At 42.4% G+C, this 16,553-nt stretch overlaps 2 protein-coding genes across 3 annotated transcripts; one reads left to right on the plus strand and one right to left on the minus strand.

Moving 5' to 3' along the window:
- The first annotated feature begins 6,352 nt into the window (after positions 1 to 6,352).
- On the plus strand, positions 6,353 to 7,916 carry LOC104453934 (NAC domain-containing protein 1). Its single transcript, XM_010068593.3, has 3 exons — positions 6,353 to 6,765; positions 6,899 to 7,179; positions 7,271 to 7,916. Exons 1-3 carry the CDS (start codon positions 6,591 to 6,593, stop codon positions 7,661 to 7,663), a joined length of 849 nt encoding a protein of 282 aa, XP_010066895.2. The 5' UTR covers positions 6,353 to 6,590; the 3' UTR covers positions 7,664 to 7,916.
- Positions 7,917 to 9,300: 1,384 nt separating this feature from the next.
- On the minus strand, positions 9,301 to 12,171 carry LOC104453935 (2-hydroxy-palmitic acid dioxygenase mpo1). 2 transcript variants are annotated; one of them, XM_010068595.3, is made up of 4 exons: positions 11,544 to 12,171; positions 9,856 to 9,918; positions 9,706 to 9,777; positions 9,301 to 9,602 (listed from the first exon to the last, which is right to left on the minus strand). In XM_010068595.3, exons 1-4 carry the CDS (start codon positions 11,898 to 11,900, stop codon positions 9,486 to 9,488), a joined length of 609 nt encoding a protein of 202 aa, XP_010066897.1. In that variant the 5' UTR covers positions 11,901 to 12,171; the 3' UTR covers positions 9,301 to 9,485. The 2 variants fall into 2 exon arrangements, with proteins under 2 accessions (XP_010066897.1, XP_039172199.1); XM_039316265.1 differs by lacking the exons at positions 9,301 to 9,602; positions 9,706 to 9,777; positions 9,856 to 9,918 and adding an exon at positions 10,811 to 11,405.
- Positions 12,172 to 16,553: the final 4,382 nt, after the last annotated feature.

The following is a 16,553-nucleotide window of genomic DNA, read 5'->3' on the forward strand; positions in this document are numbered from 1 at the left end:
TTTTTCATTTTTTTCTTTTTTCCTTTTCTTTTTCTCTTTGGCTGGTCGCCAACCACCGCTGTGGCCGGCAAACCACCGGGCGACATCCCGGCGAGGCTCGGCTAACCCAAGTGGCACAAGGTCGGCCTCGTTGAAGGCCGGCAACGCTCCGGCAAGGTCGCAGGCCAAAGAAAAAAGAAAAAGAAAAAGGAGAAAAAAAAATAAATAAGTTTTGTGTTTTTGTTCTTTTGTTTCTTCAAAAGTGTTTAGGAAACAATAAATAATTTTTTCTTGTTTCTGTTCCAAATTTGTTATCGGAATAAAAGTATAACAAATGTGTTTACATTCTTTTTTTGTCCTCGAAACAAAAGAATAAAACTTGTCTTCCGAAAAACAAAAAAAAGAACATAAACAAATAGAACCTAAACCTCGGACCCCAACTCTTGGAGCCGAACCCCATAGGATCCTAACCTTCGGGAGTTGGACTCGTGACATCACAACCAAAACCCAGGACCACATATGATACATCACCAAGGCTCTTCATAATATTTCACATAGCAACCAAAATCCAGGACCACATATGATACATCACCAATGCTCTTCATATCATTTCTATTTTAAAGAACAAATGTTAATTAATTAATTATCCACCATACACGAATGAAAAAGATATCAAATTATCCATTCAAACACGTGGTTTGTTTGATCAGTCTGAAGTTATTCTTAATCAAATTTCGCTTGCACTAATAATAAAACCACTCGAAATGCTCGGAGGTCATTCGTACGTCAAAATACGTCAAGGACTCGCCAATCATGAGTTTATTATATGCATGCATTTTTCTATGGAATTTACTTTTGTCATGCCATGTGTAAGGTTCGAAGAGGGCGGAGATCGATTAAATAGATGGCTCGACATCTCCCGTGATAACAACCACATCAGTTATACCGTGGGATCTTGGTACTTTCGAGCACGGGAACGTAGATCTCAATGAAAACTATTCCACCAACCTTCCAACATCACACCTCACGCGAGGCGCTATCGAGTAACACCTGCACAACCCTCGAAGCTTCGTTTTCCATAGGATCAAACGCCAATTCAATCACTCCATTAAACAATGCACAGGAGAGATCAAAACAATGTTTATCCCAAAACAAGACAGAAAGCCCCCTCTCCCCCACGTCCATAAAAAAGAATAAAAAGAACCGTTAGCAGCACGCATGACCTGACCTATAATCCAAACTTTAATCTAATGTTCAATACCCTCGTCACCAACACGAAGAAAACACCAGCGCTGCTGTGCCCTCTTGCCGGGGTGCCTCCTTTGTCGCCGCCGTCGAATTCATCGTCGTGTCATCGAATATCCCAACACCTATAGTCGTCGATTCCCACAGCCAATTGCCCCCGACACGGAACGAGCTAAATGCCTTTTGGACCGACAGTACCACCTCCAACAAATCTGCCGAAGCGATGTTAGGATACGACGTGCGCAAGGAACCAAAAGAACCCACCCGAGCGTGCAACTTCAGTTTGACTTGCCAATGGATAAACTCGAACATTGCCGGCGGGGGCAATCGGAAATCTTTCCCCGTGGGATTTTCAGAGGGATTAGGTAAATCCAACTCCATCGCGGCCCAACCACAAGCCGCCCGATAGAAAACGCAGCAATCGGGCCATTGCAAAGACAATCGATCCGGGTGCTCGCAGCAAAGAACCCTGCGGTCGACACGATCTTGCACAGTGGTTTCCTACATCAGGTCCCCATCAGGACCAAATACCATTTCAATTTCGATCAATTCGAGAAAAAGAGGTATAAAACAACCCTAGGTTGTGTTGAGGCCCGCCTGGTTTCACTAGGTAAGGGTAATCAATTATAGAGTGGGTCGATCCCATAATTGAAATCTGAAACTTTCATTGTTATGATAGAATCCTAGTTTTTAGACCCTAAAACCTACCATATTACTTGGAATCGATTCTAAAACCTACTCTATTTTTCTAATCAATTCTAGGGTCTACTCAATAACTTGTTTTCTTCTTTTTTGGTTTTTTTTTTATATATAGCAAAATCAAATGAGACTATAGATAACAAAATAATTCAAAGTAAAAGACGAATGACATAAATCTCTATATGCCAAAGACAATAACATAAGATGAAGTCGCGTACAATTATAAACAATAAAAAATTCAAACACATAACATAAAACATAAATTATAAAACTTTATTCCCCATTTATGGATAAAAATTTATAAAAAAAGAAAAAATTGATGGTGACTACTGAGAAATAACAAATGACAAAGGTTAGAATCTAAGATAAAAAGAAATTGGGATTTTGATTTTTTTTAATTTAATAAAACTGATTTAGAAATCAATTTCAAAATAGAGCGATCCGATTTCCGGATCAATTTCGAGAACTTGGAACCAGTTCTCTAAGCAAATCCCCGGTTTGACCCCATGTTTCACCCTCGAGAGTCGGGGATGATACCCGAGGTGGGGATCCCTCGTTTGGAAGCTTTCGAAGGGATCTGTAAAGGTAGGGCATAGCCAAAGGGGAGTTGGTGGGGGCGGTCCAATCGGAGTTGGCGCTTTTGGCTTCTCGCTCCTCGAGAGCATATTCTCTCCGCGTCGTTCTCCCACTTCGAGTTGCGGATTGACACGTAGTTAAGCAAATTCGAAGTCATCGGTGCGGTTCCGGCGTCGCGAAACTGTCCCTGGGTCGACGATGTCAATGAAGTTTCGTTCGCATCGGACGTACGGATGGTGAAGACCGCGTGAATTGCTTTCAGACCAGAAACCGAGCGCTCAAAGAGTTCGGTCGTTCGTCCAGAAATCATCGTATCTCTTTTTGGCCCGATTTGCACGAGCCAGATCTCAAAATTGTGCTCCGAATAGGTATATAAGGTGGTGATAATCGACGATCGGATCTTGTTTTACCATCAGGCCTTATTAATCCAATTTGGGACGTGGGCCATCTCAACTTTCCCTTCTCAAACAAATGATGTGCTCGTCAAGTTTGGTCTGAACTAGTCAACGATGTTTGGTATTTGAAATGTTGCTCAACCCATCCCTTCCCCTCTTCCCTATCCTAGAAGTTTTCTAAAGTCATGCCTCACCTTAACGTTTTTATCACGACAATTAATCACTGTCGTCGAATCAAATATAAGTCCAGTTCGTCCACAGGCGACTAGTACAAATACAAGGAGGGTTTCCTTACAATTTGATGGAATCTAGTCAGATCACGTGGGTCGAGCTTTTAAAAGGGTGATGAATTCGGCGTTTTTCTTACTTTTAAATAACAGCTCATATCTTGTCCATGATTTGAAATATCATAGCTTTTAAAACTAGCAGTACCTGACCTCAGCATGAGCATCATCCAATAGATAGGTTGCAGGAAGTCTTCTAATCCCGAGCGAGATGGCGGGTTTGGTAAACGAGGTTTGGCTTAGATCTAATAGGCTAATCAAATCCGAGCTTAGCTAGAGTATCGCTAACCGCAGCGCAGTTTAAAAAAATCGAAACCCTCGTCTCGATGCAGAGGACCTTCAAAACCCACACGTGACCAGAAAAAAGAAAACGAGGTATATAGTATTCGGACGGGCCGATCTCCACCGGGCGGGACCCGCGCGGTGAGGTGGCAAGACGAGGGCCACCGAGTTCCGAAAGGGGAAGACGACGATCGTCCTGCGCCTCGTGCTTATCCGGTCAATGCCGTCGCGGAAACGTGTCGCGCGCGTGGAGGGAGAGGGGGGGACCGAAAGCGACGCTTGGCGCCCGCCGAAAAGAGGCGTTTCAGTTCCGCCGTTCTCTCCTTTCTTGACACGGCTTGACTTCGCCCCCGCCCCGGCCGGAGATGCGATGACCATTGGCTTCTTCCACGACTTTGGCGGGGGTTTGCTTGACAATGCATCGAGGAATTTTTTTTTTAATTATCACTTTTGGGCTGTCATTTTGCGGCACGAGCGCAGAAAATTTAATGATATCCTGAAAATCAAATATGACTGGTCGATCCATCCGGTGTAGACTGGACGTGTGTATCCATTCTTGATCGACTTATCTTTTTTGATTGAATTGCAAAGTATCCAATTTGATGCTCTACTCGACTTCAAAAAATCCTTATGACTGCCTTGTTTCTAAAAAAATCGATGCTATCAATACAAATTTAAATGCTTGTTACTTTAGTCCGATTAAACGCTTAGTGAACACATGCCACATGATCCTTAACTCGATTTCAAAAAACCCTCGCGTTTGCCCTGTATCTAAAAGTACTAGTGTGATATAAATTCAAAGGCTTACCACTTTAGTACTATCAAGCGTCCAATGAAACATGTCATACGATTCTCAGCTTAACTTTGAAAAGCCGTGGTGGCTATCCTATTTTTAGAAAAACCAATGTGATCGATACAAATTCAAATGCTTATGACTTCAGTCCCACTAAGCACATGATGAAACATGCTAAAAGTGGTCAGGGTTATCTTATGGGGGCCGAAGATGGCATTGGCAAGGCTTGATCATGCCCTTTTTAGGACATGAATTATTGGTCTGAGCTTTCTTTTTTGGTTGGATTGAGAATAGTCCAGTTGAGCAGGACAAGGGTTTGGACACGCAAACACCGGTGCCACTTCCCACGTTCTTGAGGAAATGGCCAGTAGTCACCCGCTCAAGATCTGACGAGAACTTGAAATTATGACCATAATGTCACCTCAAAACCTCCAAATCCCATGAAGTTTCCTCCCAATCAAAGCTCTCTTTTGTGCTCAGAACAAGCTCCTTTACCTCAACAACGATCCCCCGCCAATTGAAGCACCTGATTTCCCATCAGCTCGTACTTTAAAAAGATCATCACGCTCGGTTATGATAAAAGCGCACAGATACTTTTGGCCTTCCAACCCTCCTTATCTAGATAACATATTCTATTTCCACGAAGAGCAGCGGTCAAAAGTGCCGGTTGCACATGTAAGTTCGTGTCCTAACATCATTCGTCAACGCTTTATTCATGGAACTCAAATTCACTATCGGTACGTGGCTTCGCTATCATCCTCAGCGAATCAGCCTGTGCGAATTCAAGTAAGACACACGACCGATCCGAGTGTGTCTTGGAGGGCCATAAACCATCACGTTGATCACCGAACATCCCAGATTCCAGCACAATCCGAATAAGGAAAAAAAATACACCACGAGGTTTCAAAGACGTCTTGAACCTCAAGCCCACACAAATCAAGTTTCCGACTATTCAAGCGCGAACAATCGGCGACGGATCCCTCACTCAATCTATTTGGACCCACATGCGATATTTAGCTTTTCACATAGACTCCTCGATTTTTATGTCGATTCCTCAATATTATCCTAGAGGGCCATGAACCATCATGCTAATTACCAAACATCCCCGGTTTCAGCATGATCCAAACAAGAAAAAATTAAATGCGATTTTGCACCACGAGATTTCGAAGGCGTCATTTGGACCCACGTTCTATTTGGCTTTTTCTATCGACTCCTTGATATTTTATATAGATTCCTCAATATTGTCATGGAGGGCCATGAACCATCATGCTAATCACCGAACACTCCCGGTTCCAGCACGATCCAAACAAGAAAAACATAAACGCGATTTCACTCCACAAGGTTTCGAAGACCTCTTGAACCTCGAACCCACACGAATCCAGCTTTCAACTATTCTAAGTGTGAACAGCCGGCGACAGATCCTTCACTTAATTTATTCGGACCCACGTGCGATTTCGAGCCTTTTATATATCGAGAAGACTCCTCGATATTTTATGGAATCCCGTCATTCACGCCAGCTGCAGTTCCCGGTTGAAAAATACGTTTTACCAAAACTAACAGATAGACAAGCGCATAATCGAATATCCACCTAGGGATGGAAAGAAAGGAAACCGCTCGAGCTCTGAGCGGATAAGCTCGAGAGATTTATCCTCTGGCAGGTCAAACTCTCCGTCTTTCCTTCCGGCCTCGGTCAAGTAAAACACACCGGACGGGTTTGGACCGTAGCGAGGGAGAGGGATATCCATTGAGGCGTTCCTTCTGCGCTTGGAAGACCTGGTTATAAATTTTTTAAATGCCCGAATATAACAAGACGTGTACAACTTGGGGGACTGCGATATTTCCCTTTTATCTATGGCGAGGTTCTTACAGTACAGCACGAACTATATATTAATGTGGAAGGGAAAAACCAAAGGGATAGGGAGATGACAAAATCTCTTACTTCAGCAGGTTGTGGATAAGATAGAAAGCACCCCCCCTTCGTACATGATTTTCAAGGGGGAATTCAAGTCAAAGCATTCGCCAATCAAATCCATGCAGTCCCTCCCTCCCCCTCCCGCAAGACGACAAAATCCAGCAAGAATAAAAGGCAGAGGCCTCTCCATTCCAATATTTCAAAAACCTAGTTTCTCTTCCCAGCCTTCCTTTGCTCTGGAGGTTGGCCTCTCGAGTCCCTCTCTCTCTCTCTCTCTCTCTCTCTCATCATCGTCATCATCACCATCCTCAGCTAAAGAATAGTTTATCGAGTGTGGTGGGAACTCTACTCTCGCCAATCACCGACCGTTGTACTCCTCAATTTGTCTTTGAGCTCTTCGTGTTCAGCTGTTGCTCCCCGCTGAAATGAAGGGCCTGTCTGTTTCTTCTGGCTCTGGCCTTCCTCCCGGGTTTAGATTCCACCCCACTGATGAGGAACTCATCATGCATTACCTAAGGAACCAGGCCACGTCTAGGCCGTGCCCGGTGAACATCATCCCGGAAGTGGATATCTACAAATTCGATCCCTGGCAATTACCTGGTTGGTCCTAACTCTAGAATCCCCATCACGAAAGAAGAGATTGAACTCCATGGCAGTTTGTGTGTAATTTAATTTGATCGTGTTATGTGGTGTGGTGATTAATGAAATTGGGTTTGCTTTCTTGCGTTTGTAGACAAAGCGGAGTTCTGGGAGAACGAGTGGTACTTCTTCACGCCGCGGGACCGGAAGTACCCGAACGGGGTGCGCCCCAACCGGGCGACCGTGTCCGGGTACTGGAAGGCCACAGGCACGGACAAGGCGATCTACAGCGCGTCCAAGTACGTCGGGGTCAAGAAGGCCCTCGTGTTCTACGAGGGCCGCCCGCCCAAGGGGATCAAGACCGACTGGATCATGCACGAGTACCGGATGACCGAAGTGAAAGGACAAGCCAAGAAACGGAGCGGGTCGATGAGAGTAAGTCAGTTATTGAAAGTTTTGATTCCGGGGCTGCTTATGTGAAACGATGTCATCTGACTCTGCCTAGCCTTGGCTGCATCTATTTCAGCTGGATGATTGGGTGCTGTGCAGGATCTACAAGAAGAGGGCAACCGGCAAGACATTGGAGCCCAGGATCGAAGAATCCAACCATAATGTCCAGGCGACCGACAAGGCCTATGCCAATCTCGATGCAACCGACCCGACAATGCTGAAATTCCCGAGGACATTCTCCCTGACCCATCTGCTGGAAATGGACTACTTGGCCCCATTCTCGCACATCCTATCTGACAATCCCTACAGCGCAATCTTTGATTATCAAAACACCATAAGCAGCAACAACTCTGCAAATGACTCTGCTGATCAGAAACCACACGGGGGACATTTTCCCCACCACGTGGCAGTTCAGAACAGTGCCTTGAACCAGAACATGATCATCAACCCCATCTTTGACCTCCAGTGATTCCTGGGGGGGACCCCAAAAAATGGAAAAAAAGAGAAAAAAAATTCATGGCTTTTAAATAGAAAGGAGACTTGAAATTTGATTATGTGAAGAATTGAGGATTGGCAGGACACCAGCAACTCAAGAACCGAAAAAATTCTGTAATTTGTTTGCAAGGGTTTTATATATATATATATAATTATATATATATATAAAATTATAGAATGAATCTGTGAAAATTTTTACGTAATTTCAGTCCTTTCTTGCGAGTCTCTTTCCCAGGCTGCTGTGACGACGAAAACAGTAGTAGTCTCTTTCCATAGAAAATTATGGACGATGATGGCAAAGCTCAGGGGGGGTCAGTTTTCTTTTGTCGTGATGTAATCGGTCGATGCCAAAAATGGCTGTTCATCTTCCTTAATCTATGGCAATAATTATCGTCATCTGCGGATAAGACCGGACCATGATATATAACTCTTAAGGCTTAAGTTATCTTTTTTGACCTAGCGTCTCGAATCAATTCTCTTCTATCGCCCTGCCAACTGGCAGGAATCGGGCAGCAATCGTGTGCCGTGCGCGTGTTTTCATCTCGTGATTTCGTCACGTATTAAGACGGATTGAATTGCATTCGACCGCACAGAGGAGATACTTTTCGAGATTCTGAGGAATATACCGTTCGAGAAACGAGAGAGATCCCAAGCGTGCGCCGGAGGGAAACCTCTTCGAGTGCGAAAGATACTTGTCCTCCTTTGGCGGGACTCTAGTGCTCTTAACTTCCATTACAAGTAAGTTTCCTTCCATTTCGTTTGCTTAAACACTGGGACTAGGATCTCGGCTTTCTTCGTCGATCGCGGGTTTGTGTCCTTTCACACATACGTTAACCAAACCAGAGCACTGTATTTGCCAAGTTCACGTGTACGCAGTAGCGTAGACGATTGTCTGTTCAGCTCGGTTTCGTTTCGACACTCTTTTAGCGTTTTGTGAAGTTCTCTTTGAGCACTGGATTAGTCCTATTCGTGTCATCTAAGCAAGCACCGGATTAGTCCTATTCGTGTCATATTCCTGTCATCTAAGCAAGCGCTCTCTCTCGGGTGCTGAGGTATGCATCTAGAACCATGTGTTCCAATTGAGCTCGTGGGTTTTCAAAGAAAAAGCGAGGGAGAATAATCTGAACTCGAAAGGAGCCAAAAGATCAGTCAAATGACGACGATAAATCGAACCGACCTTACAATGGAAGTCCTAATCAAGCAAGCGCTGGATGAGTCATATTCGTGTCATCTAAGCAAGTGCTTTCTCTCAAGTGCTGAGGTGTGCATCTAAAATCATGCGTTCCAATCGAGCTTGTGCGTTTTCAAAGAAAAAGCGAGGGAGAATAATCCGAACTCAAAAGGAGCCAAAAGATAGGTCAGACCACCACGATAACCGACCCTACAATGGAAGTCCTCATCAACCATCACTATTTAGTAACTACGACTTGATCCAATTAATTTGTAGATCAAACCAGAGAGGGCCCCTAGACGTGGCTCACCCACCACATCCTGTGACCCCATCACAGGGAAAATGCCAACTACTCCATGCTGAAACTTGCCTGGAGTCCTCCATGCTTTTGCACTTGGAAGCCAACTCAATTGAACTAAGCGAAAATGAAGGAATTGACATGAATGAAACAAACAAGACTTTTCATTGCATTTGTGCGCGCGCGCGTATATATCTTGGCATCAGTGCGAATGTTAGGTATAAGGACTATGCACAGAGGCCCGACTTCAGCAAGTCAAAGCCCACATTCACAGAATTTGGAGGTGTAAATGACGCCTGGTAGGCGCACAGAAATCTTTGAACAGACTTAAGTAATGAGTTTCTCTTGCTTGTCTTTCCATTCACTAACTTGCGCATCGATTTTTGCTTCCACCGTCGCACGAAATCCAGGGTAAGGCTCGTATCCAAAGAACGTCTGAAGGGCCTGAAAAATTGTAAAAAAAAAGAACTGGAGAATATCAGGAACATGTTTAAATGGAAGAGATTGTGCATGGAAGGACACTAGGCAAATGCTTTAGAGAAATCACCTCCAGCAACACAAAGAAGGGAGCCATCAAGAAGGCTTGAACGAGGTTGTCCAGAAGAGCTGGGGCTCTTTTCTGTACAAATTAATTCATGATCAGCTGCAGATATGGTTGCCAATTCCTAAAGCTTTTTCAAGGGAAGTATTCGCCTACCTCAAAGACACCATGGCCAATGAACTGCCCAGTCCAACACACTATCTGAGCCACAAGAACAACCTGTTCAAGAAGATGTTAAATGGTCGAAGTGAGTAATCCTCATTCAATTTTATCATTCACCAAGAAGAAAACTAGTCGATTGGTGCCCAGGGAAAACGGGTTTATTTGGAACATCGCCTGGACAAAATGATGGCACCAGAGCACTCTGCAGTTTCCCCAATAACTCTAAAGTTTAATCTCTCAGAAGAAAACAGCATTCATGGAGTGCCATGAAGGGAACGAGAGAACAAAAATTAATGAATGACAACTTTTTGTTCTTTGCTGGAATTAGCAAATGCTACTAAATCTGTTTAAGATATAAACCAACACCAAGATTGCAAAATCCTATGAATGCCAGCAACCTCCTTATCCCAACAAACGAGATGGCTCGAAGAATATGATTTTCAGGAACTATCATGGAAATTCATGCACATATACAACTAGTAAATTATTAATCCCACGAATCTTAAAACTTCCACAGCACTGAAAGAAAGCCACATCCTTTTCCATCACAGGATAATCATGTGCCATCACCCCTTTCATTATGTTGAATGTAGCAAACCGTTAAGCAGAAAAAGGAAAAGAAAAGAGTAGTGAGAAGAAATTGCTCGCAATCTTTGCAAGAGGAGGATATAGAAACCTAATAAACATCAGTTCCATTTGTCAGAATAAAGTACTCTGTGCATGTATGTGTGTGCTTTGGTTTCATTTTTTTACCTGAACCCTACATGAGTAGCTAATAATGTTATCAATAAAACAGCAAAACAGCATCGACATTCGACACTGCATAGGCCCCTCATAGTAACTTAGGCCTAATAATCTTGACCAGCCTCAACTCTTTCCACGGCAAATGGAACTTGCCAGTAAAAACTATTCTCTCAGCTGGCACCACATACATATATGACAATGCTAATTGATCCAAATTTGCACTGCATCTTTGAAACTCTGATGATAATAAAAAAGAAACATAAGTCTCTGGAGAAACCATATAAGTGAAAAATGAGAGCCAACATAATAAAATAGAAGTCGTGAAGAGTACTGTGATCGCTATTTCAGTGAACATGAAACAATGATGCGCCTTCAAGATGAATATGGACAGTGTGAGTCCACATGCTATCCTCAGTTCTGAATTTGAAGATCACCAATCCTCACAGACAGCACTACCCGGCCAATAATAGGGGAGCAACCGCGCCAGTCTCCTTTTGTAGTTCTGAAGATAATTCACAGCCGGAGCTCAAAGGATAGAGAGCCAAAAGCTCCCAAGCTAAACATTCTACTTAGAACCTCACCACTACGACCGACCGAGCAACAACCAATATCGCGCCCCCATCGTCGAATGCTAGCACACCAAACACGAAAGTGCAAGAATGACGTATACAACACCAGAAAAACGATCCAATACGGCTCAATGAAACAACACTACCTATGTATAGCCGTTTTTCTGACCATCTGCCTATGTGTAGCCTAACAGCTCTTGCATTCCCAACATTTCGGGGATGAGGGCACAGCTGAAGAAAGGACTCAATTGGAAACTCATAAGCAAAACTGAATAAAAAAGAAAGCAGGCTATTCCACTGAAATGAACCCACCAAAACGAGCAAGCAGATAACAAAGTCGGCGGGGGGGGGAGCTTTCAAGAAAATCACCTTCCAAGCGAGAGAGAACCCGAGCCTGCCCGCGACGAAACTGGCGGCGACCCAACACATCAGGCAGAGCAGAGCGGCCAGGGAGCCGGCCCTCGGGTCGAGGAACACGTAGAACGCGGCGTAGACGAGGGCCAGCAGGCACCCGACGTTCAGGAACAACGCCAGGCCGTGCCCGAACAGGGACAGCTCGATCGGGGGGAGGCCGAAGAGGGGCGGGGCGTAGCAGAGGAGGAGCAGGGCGGTGAAGAGGATGGGCCACACGAACACCATGTGGATGGCCACGTTGACCGGGTTGCTGTGGTACGCGCCGTAGAAGGCGAAGTGCTTCTCCAGGTCGAGCAATCCCGGCTTCGCCATCTCCGTCGAATCCGGCAAAAGCCCTCGATCTTTTCCCCCCCTCCCCCGGAAACGGTTGGCGGGTCGGTCAGGTTTTTCGCGGGTCCGAGCCCGGCGAGGAGGATTTCGAGGGCGGATGCGGCGGCGGCTGCGGGTCGGGGGAGGCGAGAGCCGATGGGAAGCCTGGGATGATGGCGGAGGACGGCCGTCGCTGGGATTTGGAATACGGTTGGTTTGATTCTTTCCTTCTGGAAGCTGTGATCGGTTGACGAGTCAAGGTCAAATTATTCATTTCACAATCAATAATTTCTTGTCATCCTCCCAAAGATATTTCCTCAATTTCATTACAACTCTTTTGATAAAAAAATTAAGAGAAAATTCCAAATAAGAACCAGAAGTTGATCAATTTTTCAAATAAAGACCCGAAATAAACTTAGTATCAAATAAAGACTTAAAAAGTGGACTCATCGTCTCAAATAAGGACCTGAAGTTAACCAATTTTCTCAAATAATGATTCGAAATAAACTTTGTGTCAAATAAAGACCTAAAGTGGATCAATTGTCTCAAATAAGGACCTCAATTCCAAATAAGAACCTAAATTTACTGGTCAACCAAATATTTGTCGGCTAGTGACATTTCTGACGACTGGAGTTTGGACAATTTTGTCCAAAAAAAAAACATAGGGAAAAAAAAAACCTAGGTTTTCTACGGTCTCCCCATTCCTTGTACCCATCCTCCGCAAAGTCGAAGACTCAAATTCTCCATCGTTTGAGGCACGAATTCAAAAATAAGAAGAAAACCAAATGTTTTTTTTTTTTTTTTGCGGAGACCCAAATTCTCTATTGGTCGAGCAAGGTGAGGAGCAGCGAGGAGAAGAAAGAAAAAAACGTAAACATCTAAATAGATAACCTAAACTTAATTAATATAGAAATTTTCTTTTTTTTTTTTTTCCAATTACAGATTTCTAACAAAATTGCCCCTATTTTAATTGTCGGAAAATGTTTATCAGGAAGCTAAGGTCCTCAATAGAGATTAACTTGATCACTTCAGGTCCTTATTTGACACAAAATTCACTTTGGATTCTTATTTAAAACAATGGGTCCACTTCGGGTCCTTATATGACACAAAGTTTACTTTAAGTCTTTATTTGAGAAAATAGATTTACTTCGGATCCTTATTTGAAATTTTCCCAAAAATTAAATATATGTGAGTTTAAATTTCTCTTAATAAATTTATCTACCAAATATAATTAAAACTAAAATTTTAGGGATCACATTGAATAAATTTAAAATCTAGGAACTACATTACATATTGAAATGAAGTTCAGGACTACATTATATAATTGAGCTAAAGTGCAAGAATCATTTTATTGGAGATGTCTAAACCATAAACTACTTAAATTGACTTGAACCTGATTGACAAAAAAATTTATTCAAAAAATAAAAAAAGACTTAACTTTTCTCTTTATTTCTTCATAACATATGGTGGGAAAATCAACTAATTGGTTCCATTAGATCGAATCGGACATCGGTCCGATCCCTGGTTCCTAATTCTGGGAATTGATCTTGTTTCTAGTTCCATATTAGAACCAAACCGAACTAAAAACCGATCACCCTAAATGGGTATAATTGAATATAGCATTTGTCAAATAAAGGAAAATTTAAAAGTAAGTGAAATTCAAAAGAAAACTGACAAAAAAAATAGTAATGAGTTAATTTTTTCATATCCTAAAACGTAACTTATTTTAGCTCGGTGAATAAATTAAAGTCAATACAAATATTAGTTTATTGTTATCATATTTCTTTTTTTTTTCTTTTATTCATTTGCTAGAGTTTCTTCCTTACATGAGCCTCCAGTGCCTCTCCACCATTCTAGTGGGCTTATTTGAATGTGTTCTTTGCTCACACGTTATCTATCCCTCATTTGATTTTGTATCTTTTTCTTGCCCAAATTTAACCAATACCTCTATGTACTTTACTTCTCAATGATCCCAAGGTTCAGAAGCCACCTAAATAAAGTCTTTTGAGGACATGCTTAGGTCCATATGTTTCCGTAGCTCATAATGTAACATTAGGTCTTTTCTTCTCTTATCAATCGCATGACTCCTACTATTACAATATTTATCTACTAAGAGATAAACGTTGTTGTCATTCAACAATTTTCAGCTATTTTATGATGTTAGCATTGGATCATTAAAAATTGCAAAAGCACAAGCTAAGTAACTAGATCGTTTCATGTTCAAATGGGAAAGTATTAGGTGAGTGGAATACTTTATGTAGGCCATATGGAAAACCGTATAGCGATGAACACGTGACGTCTGACCTCCCATGGAAAATATTCAAAATAATCTGCTCTCCTACGTCTCTTTGTCAAAAACCCTTTACTGCACTTGTTAGAAATCTCTCTATTTTGTTACAGAGGAAAAAAATGGCTCTCTCAGGCTCGGTAAAAATCACACCTTTTACTCTCGTTTTTCCTAATTCTTTGTGACCTCCACTCTGCTCTCTCTCTCTTCCGTGAAGCACCTCTCTACTTGTAAACCACAATGCCAACACCGATGCCACCGCTCTGGCCTCTGGAAATCCCGCCATCGCTATTTTTCCTCACTCTTTGCAACCTCCGCTTTGCTCTCTCTCTTTCGAAGCTCTCTGCTCGTGAACCATGACACCGGTTGCCTCCATTGTCACCTCCCCAAGCCCTCACTCTTCGCGATCTTCTCTTTGCTCTCTCTCTTGTAGAGCTCTCTACTTGTGAACCATGATGCCACCATCTCTACTAGTTGCCCTACCATCTCCTCCTTGAACCCGACCATCGCGTTTTTCCCTCACTTGGTGACCTCCGCTCTACTCTCTTCGGGGAAGGTGATTTGATGTCTTTGTTATGTTCAATGGACCTAAGCAATTTTTCCTGAGACGATTTGCTTGGTCGTTGAAATCATGCATTGCACTTATGAGTCCTTGCTCTAGTAGATTTTTGGCACGGTAGAGAACGAGATAGAATAACGGGTGGAACTTTTTAACGAGTTGGTCCTCTTATCTATAACCCTAATTGCTAATTTCGCCAAAGCAATAATCTTTTCTTTATTTATATGGTGTAATTTATGGATCATTGATATGGAGCCAGATTATTGGTATATCCAGTGTCCTTTCTTATAGTTTATTTTAAACACCTGAACCGTGCTAAGTTCGTGCCAAGTGATTTGGCACAATAGGACATTTAAGCGCTAAAAGTTAGGAAAGTAACATTTAAGTGTCAAAATTAGAGTAAAATGGATTAATTAAGCGTCAACAACAAGAAAATCCTGCTAAAATACTGACGTAATGATTTTTCGGCAAAACGGGTAACAAAATGACGTCGTTTTGCTAACATGACTAAATAATTAATAAAAATATTAATTAAATAAAAATATTTTTTTCATTTTTTTTTTAAAGGAGGAGAAGGAGGAGGTAGGGCTCAGCCCTTACCACCAGCAATTTTCATCTTCATCTTTATTTTTAAAAAAGGAAAAGAAGGAGGAGGCAGAAGGCGAGGGCTCAACCCATGCCACTAGCAATCTTCATCTTCATCTTCTTTTTTAAAATATTTTTTTAAAAATTAGTTTTATATTGAATTTAATTCATATTTATATTAAAATTCACAAAAAAAAAAAAAGACAAAACAACGTGGTTTTGGTTCTTTGTTCTGACTTAACTCTCTAGCGTGCCATGTAAGCGAGTTATATTATTAAAAATTGCTATTTAAGATTTTCAGCCACCTTCGCCGAACTTGGCACTTAGATATCACATTTTTAAAAGAAATAGTTTTTAAGGGTGCGAATAGTAATTTGTTTCTTTTTTTTGTTCAGGGAACAAAAAAAAAAAAAATGTTTCGTTCGGGAACAATTTTTAACAAAAGAACGCGTTTGGTAACGTTTGGTCCGGGAATAAAAATGAACAAAACACGTTTGGTAAATTTTATTCTTTTTTTTTCATTTAATTTTTTAAACATTTTTATTTTATTTTTCATTTTTCCTTTCTTTTTATTTTTCTTTTTTCGGCAGCCTCGCCCAGCCCATGGCGAGGCTCGCCGCCCTCGGCGAGGCCGAGCCTCGCCATGGTTGGGCGACGCTCGGCCTCGCCTTGGCCGGGCGAGCTCGGCTCGCCCTGATCCCCGGCGAGGCCGAGCCTCGCCGAGGGGCGGCTACGCCGCCTCGCCGGATCCGGGTGAGGCCGAGCCTCGATGGCCGGTCACCGGCCATGGCCGAGGCCGGTGACCGGCGAAAGAAAAAAGAAGAAAAAAAGAAGAAGAAAAGAAGAAAGAAGAAGAGAGAGAGAAGAAACGTTTCCTTCGTTTTGTTTTTGGAGCAAGAAACAACAAATTGTTGTTTTTTTTTTGTTCTTATTTCGTTCGGAAACAAAAAAAAAAAGAAAAACGTAACCAAACGCTTTTCTGTTCTTTTTTTGTTCCGGGAACAAAATCCGTACAAGTGTTCCGAAACGTTTCTTAGAAACGTTTCCATGCACACCCTAAGTGTCATATTCGTAATTTTTGACACTTAACTCTTTCCTTGTATCAAGTTTAACACTTCAAGTGTTTTTTTGCTGTTTATTTTATATATGCACACACATTTTTCATCTCAAGCTTAAAGAGTATGTCTTCAGTTCTTGTGCCAATGCGTTGTCACTAGTATTTTCC

The sequence above is a fragment of the Eucalyptus grandis genome, chromosome 7, assembly GCF_016545825.1.
Source record: "Eucalyptus grandis isolate ANBG69807.140 chromosome 7, ASM1654582v1, whole genome shotgun sequence".
Classification (NCBI taxonomy): Eukaryota; Viridiplantae; Streptophyta; class Magnoliopsida; order Myrtales; family Myrtaceae; genus Eucalyptus; species Eucalyptus grandis.